The following is a 12,115-nucleotide window of genomic DNA, read 5'->3' as shown; positions in this document are numbered from 1 at the left end:
TTCAATGGCATTTACAAAATCACCTCTGACATTTTATGTTAAACAAGTAAGATTATTTTTGTGCACGAGTGTGTTAGCCGATGAGTAGCAAAGTATTTTAGGAACAACACTTGAACAATACTTGAAAAAAATTTTTGAAGGACTAACTAATGAAAAATTTCTTTGTAATCAAAGATCATAATACCTTTTAAGGTGTGGTAATATTATAATGGGATTGAGATACGAAACTCTCGGATCTGGATCCGGATTTTTGGATAAAGATCCAGATCTGGATCCATATCCGAAACTTTCGTATCGGGATCCGGATCCGTAACTTGTGGATCCGGATCTGAACGGTTCCGGATTTTTCGGATCCGGATCCATTTGGCCATCCCTAGTTGAAATGAACATTTTGTTGACTGCATTAAAACATGTTTATTCATACAAAGGTAGAACAGTGATTGTGAATCAAAATGTCCATACATCGACATGGCCCCAAACTGACATTGCTCACTACCTGATAGCACATGCATGGTATCATCACTTTTTTCTGACAGTGTTGCCACTACTTGATTTACAACCCACGTATTTTGTTGTGTCCATCTGCACTGACTTTGCAGGAGAGCTGATTGTATTTATCGCATATGGATTTTGAATAGTTTTCAACTGTTCCAGAGCAATACTTGCAAATAAATAAAGTATTTATTAATTTATATCATCACAGTGAATGTACAAAACTATAATGCTTGCACTTTGTATTATAATATCTAACTTATTTATAGGGAAAATTTATATAAATTTTTCATTTTGTTATGAATATGTGATGTAGTAAAATCTCCTCAAGCTGAAAAACTACACATGTCACGATGTAAACTATAAATATCATGATGTGGGAAGACATGGCTTTGTAAAAACGTCTTTGCTTTCAGAAAAAAATGCAAATATAAAATAGAAACAAACAAAAATGCAAATATAAAATAGAAACAAATAATATTAACCTACCAACCCAGTTAAACAAATTCAATAAATTATTATTGATTGCACAGTATAAAATCAGTGCATGCAGTTGCAGTTCATTAAAAATAAGTTAAAACCTAAAACACCGTATCATTGCCAAATATCCTATGAGCAGTTTTTTTTAATGGATTTCCTGCTTCAATTGTGGCATGATTTCACATGCGTTTGAAGGTTCCACTTCTGAGAAAATCTCTTCCCACAACATTCGCACTGGATATGTTTGATACCTGCATGAAGTTTCAGGTGGGTTTGCATATTAGTCTTCCGAGCAAATTTCCACCCACATATATCGCAGGTGTATGGTTGTTCTCCATTGTGCATACTCATGTGGAGTTTCAAACTGTTCGAGTTTGATAGCTTAGCTCCGCAGACTTCACACTGCTTCTTAGTTTTGTTATGACACGCTAGATGAGACTGTAAACTGTTTTTGTATATGCGATCACCACAAATGCCACACTGAACAATGATGGGATCATGTTTTGTCAAGTGTCTTTTTAAATAACTTTTTAAAGGAAAACATGCTTTACAAATATCACACTTAAACTGTGGGTGCTCTTCGTGCATATTCAAATGATTCTTCAAATTTTCCTGGAACTCTTTCAATTTACAAAATTCACATGTTACTTTTATCTTTTCACGCTCGTGAACACATCTTATGTGTTTCCTTAAAGCAACATTATCACAAAATCCTTTGTTACACACTTTGCAATGGACAGGTCGGAATCCTGAATGATATCTAAAGTGGACTTTCACCCTCCATTCTTGATCATAACAAAGAGGGCATTCTTTACATTGCCATCTTCTGATGCCATGCACCTTCAAATGCTTCCTAAATTCTCTCGGTTCAGTATATTTCTCCTTGCACAGAGGACAGAGAGGGTAGTGCTGTCTTTGAATATCATTCCAGATGTCCCTGAAAATACAGTAAAAAAAAGAATGCTCTTATCTATTGTATTGTAGTTTGTTGCTTTTCTAGTTCTTCTGTTTAATAGTCACACTAAGCATGACTGATTACACTAACAATAATAAACAAAGACAAAGGAATACTCATGCCAAAGAGAGAACAAATTGTGTTTTACCAGGACAATGGATCTTATGCATGGGATTCATGGAATAATAGGAGTTCTGTACTTATGGCGCCTAGTGTGTTGTTACATACACATTTTATCACGTTAGTGTTTTTCTGGTAATTTTATTGATGCTAAGTGATGGGAACAAGCAAGCACTTCATCAACTGCAAACATAATCTTCATGCGTACAAGATGAAAGGAGAACCAGAATGACTGCATCAGTAAATGATGACCACATTCTTATTCCAAATTATGAAAATTTTTAATTAGATTAGCTCTCTCTCTCTCTAAAATCTACAGCAGAATGAAGGTTCGGTATGAAGACAATTGTTTAAGTCAGTGGAGAGTGTATTAAATTAACGGATTTGCTGGTCGATCTGCTGCTTCACTTGGCACTCCTGTGTTTATCCATGACATTTTGACTTCCGTCTTTAAATCTTTCCACCCATTCATACACTCTCCCCTGACTTAAACAAATGTCTCTGTACTGAACCTTCATTCTGATGTAGATTTCAGAAGGATTCACTCCGTCTGACCACAAAAAATGAATAACACTTCGTTGCTTTTCACGATGCAAGTCAACAGTGGAGCGGCCATGTTGTATGAGATACTGCGCAGGTGCATACTGCTCGATCGTCATGACCCGTTCATGGCATGTTGCTAAGGAACCATTTTCAGTCCCAAAATACAAATTTTCGTATTGCATAAATCTCCATGAAATTTAGAATAAAATTCCTATTTTATTACTTCCCCTTGTATTTATAAACCTTCTGCATGTTGAAGTGCTCGCCTTTGCTTTGCACCATGCCATGAAGGCGTATAGGGGGTGTGAAGTTAGGGCCTCACACTTTCCTGATCACAGCCCAAGGCCAGAAGTGTAATTAATTTTGCATTTAGGTAGGAAAGAAGTTAGAACTGTTGCTTTCTATATGATAATTCTGCTCTCAGTATGGTTCGTTGTTGTTCAAACTTGTATTGGATTATAGTAATTTTATTTATTTATTTATTATTCATTTTACAATACTTCTCCATTAAAATTGCATGCAGCACATATCTTTTGCTTATTTTATTTGCTGATATTTCCATTTATGGCACACATAATTATTTAGTTTTTACTCTACTTATTTCAACCATGTTTCTTCTTTTCTATTTTTTTAGTGACGAAATTCTCTTCAGAAGAGATTGTAGAGATAACAAGACATAATGCAAAAGTTACTTGTTACCTGTGTGGTAAGCAATTTCAAAAGAAACCTTTCCTTGAAGATCACTTGAGAATACATTTTGGAGGAGGGGAAGATTTTGAGTGCAAGAAATGTGGTAAAAAGTTCATAACCAAGCGCATGCTTTATAGTCACGATGCATATGTACACAAGATGATTAGAGCTGTGAAATATCGAGATTGTAAGGAGTGCGGAAAAAGAATCCTGCGAGATTACATGAAGGTACACTTAAATAGCCATGCGAATAAGAAACCATACATTTGTGATTTGTGTGGAAAATCCTTCGCAGGTAGACCATATTTGAAGAAACATATTCAGGACCATATGGAAGTATGCAAAGTATGTGGGAAAGTATTAAGGAAGTGGTCATCATGGAAAGGTCACATGGCTGGTCACAGAGAAGGAAGTCAGTGTGAGACATGGGGTGCAAAGTTGGTAAACAAATATGCACTTATTCTCCAAATGACAACACATACAGAACAGTCTTTTGTTTGTGAGATTTGTGGTAGGAAATTTGCACGGAAATCCAACATGCAGACCCATCTGAAACTCCATGCGGGAATTCGCAATATTGTGTGCGACACCTGCGGAAAGACATTCACCCAGCGTTGGAACCTTAAGAAACACATTGAATCCCAGCACTAACATTGTATGTATTAGTTCATCTAATTATCATTCGACCCCATTGTTGCAATTAACCTAACAGCTATTTGGTCTAGGAATTAATTCGTGCGGTTGTTACGCACACATTGAAGCTGTAGTTCAAACACAAAATACATAAATACCTTAAGAAAAATATTGTCCATCGCGAGCCACCACTTTCGCCCATCTGTCAGGCAAGTTACGGATTCCGTGGCGAAAGGAGTCCTCATCCTTTGAAGCGATCCAGTCAGAGACCCATTTTTCGATATCTTCTGAAGAAGTGAACCGCTGTCCAATCAAATCGTTATTCATGCAATCGAACAAGTAGTAGTCCGAAGGAGCAACGTCTGGTGAATACGGCGGGTGGGGTAAAACTTACCATACAACATTTTCTAAATAGGTTTTGACCGGTTTTGCGACATGTGGGCGAGCGTTATCATGTTGAAAAATAAGTTTATCATGTCTGTTCTCCCATTCTGGTCGTTTCCTGGCCAGAGCTTGCTTCAAACGCATTAATTGTCGTCGATAACGTTCTCCATTAATAGTTTCACCCGGTTGCAACAGCTCATAGTACACCACACCTTTCATATCCCCCATATGCACAGCATAACCTTTGCACAGTGAATATCTTGTTTCGGTTGTGATGGACCTGGTTCACCTGGCTTCACCCAGGCCTTTTTTCGTTTCGGGTTCTCGTAATGGGCCCACTTCTCATCGCCAGTAACAATGCGATGCAAAAACCCCTTTCTTTTCTGTCTTTGAAGCAGCAATTCACAAATGGTTTTTCGTCTTTCAACGTCTCTGTCTTTCAATTCATGTGGAACCCAATGTGATATCTTTTGAATCATTCCCATGGCTTTGAGGCATTTGGAAACTGTTGTTTCATCAACGCCTAATGCTTCTGCAAGTTCTTCCTGCGTTTGACATGAATCCTGATCGAGCAATGCTCTCAATTCTTCGTCTTCAAATTTTTTTGTCTGTCCAGGTCACTCTTGGTCTTCCAGGCCAAATCACCACTTCTAAACCGTGCAAACCACTTCTGACACGTTCGCTCAGCTAGCGCATAGTCACCTTACACTTCCCCCAAAATACGATGACTTTCGGTAGCACTTTTCTGCATGTTAAAGTAATGAAGCAGAACACCCCGCAAAAACACTTTATCTGGCACGAACTGCGCCATGTTCAGTTGACTACAAAATGCTGTTGTTGACGCGTCAATCAACTGCCCTATACTACGAACGATGCGCGCTGACAGGAGTTTTCAATGCATGTGTGGATACACGGAACTGTCGGACGATACGCTCGTTACGCCATCTCTTGTCCAGGTGCACAAATTAATTCCTAGACCAAATAGTAATTACAATGAAGAAATAGCATGTTTTACATTCCAATGTGTACTCCCTGAATATTTTTTAAATGTTTCCAAAGCTGATATTTAAACAATTATGTTATGTGTGATTTATGTATAAAAATACAATGGCATTTCCAGCAATGTGAATAAAATATTCTAAAAAAAAATCTCTGTTTTTACATTAAAAACATCCTCATTTTAGATTGGTAGAGCAACGTAAGAGAAATAACATGAAGTATGGTAGATTTGAAAGCATTACAAGGAAACTGAGCTGAAAACCCATAATTCTTGTTTCCCTTATGTGGAAACCATACCACACTGTACTGTATTATATCTGTGACTGATTTGCATGTTTTCAAGTTTCAAGAGCTGAACATCAGAATCACTTTCACATATTTGCAAGTTTTGAATCTGTAAATTTCAGCTGATATTCATACATAGGAAAATTGATACATTGCTTCTATGCTAACAGTACTGGAAATGGCTTTGAATGATCAAAAATACAATATTCTAACAATCTATATATATAAAAATGGATGTGTGTGTGTTTGTTCCGGCATAACTGTCAAACACTGGAGCGATTTCAACCAAACTAGGTACACACTTGCAATCTCGAAAGAAATACTGTGGGGGTATGGTGGGGGGGGGAAGGGGTGACATGTAAAACATATGATATTAGTGTGGAATCCATAGTTTTTGGGGTCGCTAAGATCAATAGTGACACTCCCAATGCCACTCGACTCTTAAGACACCCCTGGCACTCCTAAGGATGGGGTTGGGAAGAGGATGACATGTAAAACGACTGATATTAGTGTGAAATCCATAGTTTTCGAGGTCGCTAAGATGAATAGTGACACTACCAATGCCATTCAACTCCAAGACACCCCTGGCACCCCTAGGGGTGCAGGTGGGAAGGTGGTGACATGTAAAACGACCGATATTAGTGTGGAATCCATAGCTTTCGAGGCTGCTAAGATGAATAGTGACACTACCAATGCCGTTCAACTCCAAGTTTATTTTACACTATAGTTAGAATTCATTATTTTTCTGTCAAATAGAAGATTGGGATAAATAAATACCCGGGCAATCAGCTAGTGCTATTTAAGTTTGAATTTGTATGTGTTAAAATGACACTTTCATAGCATACATACCACTTGCACGTGAATCAATTTGAATTTGCTTAAAGTTTGTCCTAGGCCTGCTTTCTTTGCAAGTGTCCCTTAATCAATTTAATCTAATTGTCAACCATTCATCCTCATTGTCGTGATTAGCCAGAAGTGGCAGAAATGATGCTAACAAATGCAAGTACTGCATGTACCAAACCAGGACCTTTTTTAATGACTAAATTTTAAATTGTGTAATTTCTTTTACATTGACATAATCTTCACTATGCAAATAGTCTACAACCAATGGCACCTGTGAAATTACATTACATATTGGAAAGAAAGAGTGGTCAAATATTGCGACGGCCCTCTTGACAGAAGAGAAAGTGGATGGCAAGTTTGTCATGATGTTACTTTCACTCCTTGCCGTTGATTGGCTATTAACTCGCCAGTAGCAAATCCCATGTGCATTTATGAAACACACTTCTAGAGCAGTGTACGCTGATGGGTGTTTATGCTGTTTTTTCATTTTTTTCTTCTTTCTTTTCTTTCAGACACTGTTCCAGTACACGCTCACTACTCAAGACTAATTGATAATATATTATTGTGGCAATATGCAGGGACACAAAGGGGCAAGGTCTCAACTACTTCTGAACTCTGGGACATTGTTGGTTAAAAGTTAAAAGTCAAGGTCTATTAGATACGCCTGAACTGCAATAATTACCGTGGAATTTCTTTACTCTCAACAACATATAAAATATTATCTAACATTCTCTTAACAAGACTAACCCCATATGCTAATGAAATTATAGGTAATCGATCATCAATGTGGATTTAAACATAACAGATCAACTACAGATCAAATTTTTCACATCAGACAGACACTTGAGAAAAAGTGGGAATATAATCAAAATGTCCATCAACTATTTATTGATTTCAAAAAAGCATATGATTCGGTCAAAAGAGATAAATTATATAATATATTAGTAGAGTTTGGAATACCTAAGAATGTTGTTAATATGATAAATGTATGCACCAGTGAAACAGAAAGTAAAATTCATATGGGTATTAATGTGTCTGACAAATTTACAATTCATGATGGGTTAAAACCAGGAGATGCATTATCTCCATTGCTCTTTAATTTTGCCTTACAATATGCTGTTAGGAAGGTAAAAGAAACTAATGAAGGACTAAAATTAAATGGCGTGACTCGGTTGTTAGCATATGCAGATGATGTAGACTTATTAGGGGATGATATAAATACAATTAAGAATAATGCTAAAATATTTTTCAAAACTGCTAAAGAGATAGGTTTGGAAATTAGCAAAGAGAAAACTAAATATATGCTTACAGGCCGAAACCAAGTGTTAGGTAATAATCAAAATCTAATTATTGATAACAACTCATTTGAACCAGTTTCCAAATTCAAATACTTAGGAGTTATATTAACAAATGGAACTTATATTAAGAGGAAATAAAAAGTAGGCTTAATTCAGGAAATGCATGTTACATTTCTATTCATAAAATTTTGTCTTCTCATTTAATATCTACAAGGGTCGTTCAAGGTTGACCGGGACTTTTATTTCTGCAGAGGAAATAGGTAGCAGAAGAAACACCAAACTATGTCAGTTTTTCAAAGTATTCTCGGTGCGCGCCGAGGCAACGTTGCCATCGTTCTGGCAGCTCCCGAATTCCTTTGGCATAGAAAGAACTTGGTTGGTGTCGTAGCCACTGCAGTACTTCGTCTGTCGTGAATTTCTTCCCACTCCATGCTGCATCTTTTGGTCTCTGGGGTTGAATTGTGCAACCATGTTTCATCACACATGATGATGGATTGCAACAATTCATCACCTTCTGCTCGAAACCGATTCAGAAGCTGTTCAAAGACCGTCCTTCGTGTCCACTTCTGATCGAATGTCAGCTGGCGGGGAACCCACCTTGCACAGATTTTGCGGGAGCGTAAGTGGTCGTGAATGATTGTCTCAACACTCCCGACACTGATATTCACCTCGGCAGCAATATTCCGCAAAAATCAAAATCTAATTACGATAACAACTCATTTGAACCAGTTTCCAAATTCAAATACTTAGGAGTAATATTAACAAACAGAACTTATATTAAGAGGAAATAAAAAGTAGGCTTAATTCAGTTAATGCATGTTACTTTTCTATTCATAAACTTTTGTCTTCTCGTTTAATATCTAAGAAACTAAAAGTTAAAATATACAAAACAGTTTTGCCTGCAGTATTATATGGGTGTGAAACTTGGTCCCTTACATTGAAAGAAGAACATAAATTGAGAGTATTTGAAAATAAGATCCTTAGGAAAGGCCATGTGGCACGAATGGGAGAGGAAAGAATAGTTTACAGGATTCCTGTTGGGAAACCTGATGGTAAGAGACCTGTAGGAAGGCCAAGACGAAGATGGAGGGACAACATTGAGATGGACCTAAGGGAAATCTGTAGGGATGGAAAGGAGTATATAGATCTTGCTCAGGATAGGGACAGATGAAAGGCCTGTGTTGCTGCAGACATGAATCTTCGGGTTTAAGAAGGCTAAAGAGTTAGTTAGTTAGTTATTAGATACACCTATCCTGTAATGTGATACTCTCTTGGGGAAAAAGGTATTTCTAGCGTGAATGAAATAAATCTATGAGGTTGCTAATTGTCACCAACAAGACGGTTGACAATGAAATTTTGGGAAAAGGGCATGGAACAATTTAGCAATTGGATAATATGGAAAACACAAGTAAAAGGATTAACCTTTTTGCTGAAAGTTATATAGGAAAGGAATTTTGGAATGGCTCAGGGACAAAAGTATGCTGCTTTATCACAAGAAGTTTACTTCTGACCAACAGAAATGTAGCCGTGCCGGTTAATATATTTTATAATGTGAATACACACACACACACATCGTGTGGGGAATACTACGTGGGTTGTCAATAAAGCAGTGCCAACACTGTCAGGAAAAGGTGATAACACTCTGCATGTGCTGTGAGACAGTGAGCATTGTCCGTTGGGACCCATGTCGATGTGTGAAGTGCTAAAAGTGGTTGGTGCAGCAAGTGCTGTTGTGTATGTACGAGGTTGAAATGAACACCATTTTGTTGACTCCACTAAAACATGTTTATTCATACAAAGGTAGAACAGTGATTGTGAATCAAAATCTCCATACATCGACATGGCCACAAACTGACATTGCTCACTGTCTGATAGCTCATGCATGGTATCATCACTTTTTTCTGACAGTGTTGTCACTACTTGATTTACAACCCACGTATTTTGTTGTGTCCATCTGCACTGACTTTGCAGGAGAGCTGATTGAATTTATCGTATATGGATTTTGAATACTCTTCAACTGTTCCAGAGCAATACTTACAAATAAATAAAGTATTTATTAATTTATATCATTACAGTGAATGTACAAAACTATAATGCTTGCACTTTGTATTATAATATCTAACTTATTTATAGGGAAAATTTATATAAATTTTTCATTTTGTTATGAATATGTGATGTATTAAAATCTCCTCAAGCTGAAAAACTACACATGTCACGATGTAAACTATAAATATCATGATGTGGGAAGACATGGCTTTGTAAAAACGTCTTTGCTTTCAGAAAAAATGCAAATATAAAATAGAAGCAAACAAAAATGCAAATATAAAATAGAAACAAATACTATTAACCTACCAACCCAGTTAAACAAATTCAATAAATTATTATTGATTGCACAGTATAAAATCAGTGCATGCAGTTGCAGTTCATTAAAAATAAGTTAAAACCTAAAACACCGTATCATTGCCAAATATCCTATGAGCAGTTTTTTTAATGGATTTCCTGCTTCAATTGTGGCATGATTTCACATGCGTTTGAAGGTTCCACTTCTGAGAAAATCTCTTCCCACAACATTCACACTGGATATGTTTGATACCTGCATGAAGTTTCAGGTGGGTTTGCATATTAGTCTTCCGAGCAAACTTCCGCCCACATATATCGCAGACGTATGGTTGTTCTCCATTGTGCATACTCATGTGGAGTTTCAAAGTGTTAAAGCTTGATAGCTTAGCTCCGCAGACTTCACACTGCTTCTTAGTTTTGTTATGACATGCTAGATGAGACTGTAAACTGTTTTTGTATATGCGATCACTACAAATGCCACACTGAACAATGATGGGATCATGTTTTGTCAAGTGTCTTTTTAAATAACTTTTTAAAGGAAAACATGCTTTACAAATATCACACTTAAACTGTGGGTGCTCTTCGTGCATACTCAAATGATTCTTCAAATTTTCCTGGAAGACTTTCAATTTACAAAATTCACATGTTACTTTTATCTTTTCACGCTCGTGAACACATCTTATGTGGTTTCTTAAAGCAACATTATGACAAAATCCTTTGTTACACACTTTGCAATGGACAGGTCGGAATCCTGAATGATATCTAAAGTGGACTTTCACCCTCCATTCCTGATCATAACAACGAGGGCATTCTTTACATTGCCATCTTCGGATGCCATGCACCTTCAAATGCTTCCTAAATTCTCTCGGTTCAGTATATTTCTCCTTGCACAGTGGACAGAGAGGGTAGTGCTGTCTTTGAATATCATTCCAGATGTCCCTGAAAATACAGTAAAAAAAGAATGCTCTTATCTATTGTATTGTAGTTTGTTTCTTTTCTAGTTCTTCTGTTTAATAGTCACACTAAGCATGACTGATTACACTAACAATAATAAACAAAGACAATGGAATACTCATGCCAAAGAGAGAACAACTTGTGTTTTACCAGGACAATGCATCTTATTCATGGGATTCATGGAATAAGAGGAGTTCTGTACTTATGGCGCCTAGTGTATATTAGAATTGTTACATACACATTGTATCACATTAGCATTTTTCTGGTAATTTTATTGATGCTAAGTAATGGGAACAAGCAAGCACTTCATCAACTACAAACATAATCTTCATGTGTACAAGATGAAAGGAGAACCAAAATGACTGACTGCATCAGTAAATAATGACCACATTCTTATTCCAAATTATGAAATTTTTTAATTAGATTAGCTCTCTCTCTCAAATCTACAGCAGAATGAAGGTTCGGTATGGAGACAATTGTTTAAGTCAGTGGAGAGTGTACTAAATTAACAGATTCACTGGTCGATCTGCTGCTTCACTGCCTCACTTGCCACTCCGGTGTTTATCCATGACATTTTGTCTTCAGTCTTTAAATCTTTCCACCCATTCATAATCTCTTTCCTGACTTAAACAAATGTCTCTGTATCCTGCTCGGGCATGGTTGTTTGTGAATGTCCATTCATCAATTTCATCATTCATCCCCATCTTCGCAAATTAGCCAAAAGGCACAAAACGCGAAGTAAAATAAAAATAAATTAAATCAAATCAAATGTCTCTGTACTGAACCTTCATTCTGATGTAGATTTCAGAAGATTTCACTCCCGTCTGACCACAAAAAAACGAATAACACTTCGTTGCTTTTTATGATGCAAGTCAACAGTGGAGCGGCCATGTTGTACGAGATACTGCGCAGGTGCATACTGCTCGATCGTCATGACCCGTTCATGGCATGTTGCTAAGGAACCATTTTCAGTCCCGAAATACAAATTTTCATATTGCATAAATCTCCATGAAATTTAGAATAAAATTCCTATTTAATGACTTCCCCTTGTATTTATAAACCTTCTGCATGTTAAAGTGCTCTCCTTTGCTTTGCACCA

General features: G+C 36.9%; 1 protein-coding gene across 1 annotated transcript in view; it reads right to left on the bottom strand.

Moving 5' to 3' along the window:
- Window positions 1–393: 393 nt before the first annotated feature.
- Window positions 394–12,115, bottom strand: part of LOC145988860 (uncharacterized) — a 36,427-nt gene continuing 24,705 nt past the window's right edge. Inside the window, exons 3-4 of the mRNA XM_083124107.1 lie at window positions 10,316–11,001; window positions 394–1,909 (exon numbers count right to left, since the gene is read on the bottom strand). Of these exons, the coding sequence (XP_082980233.1) occupies window positions 1,815–1,909; window positions 10,316–11,001 (781 nt within the window). The 3' untranslated portion in view covers window positions 394–1,814. The remainder of the gene's footprint in view (window positions 1,910–10,315; window positions 11,002–12,115) is intronic.

The sequence above is a fragment of the Lepisma saccharinum genome, chromosome 6, assembly GCF_977018435.1.
Source record: "Lepisma saccharinum chromosome 6, izLepSacc3.1, whole genome shotgun sequence".
In the NCBI taxonomy this organism is placed as follows: domain Eukaryota; kingdom Metazoa; phylum Arthropoda; class Insecta; order Zygentoma; family Lepismatidae; genus Lepisma; species Lepisma saccharinum.
The sequence above is the reverse complement of the archived record's forward strand: the minus strand, read 5'-3'. Positions and strand labels throughout refer to the sequence as shown.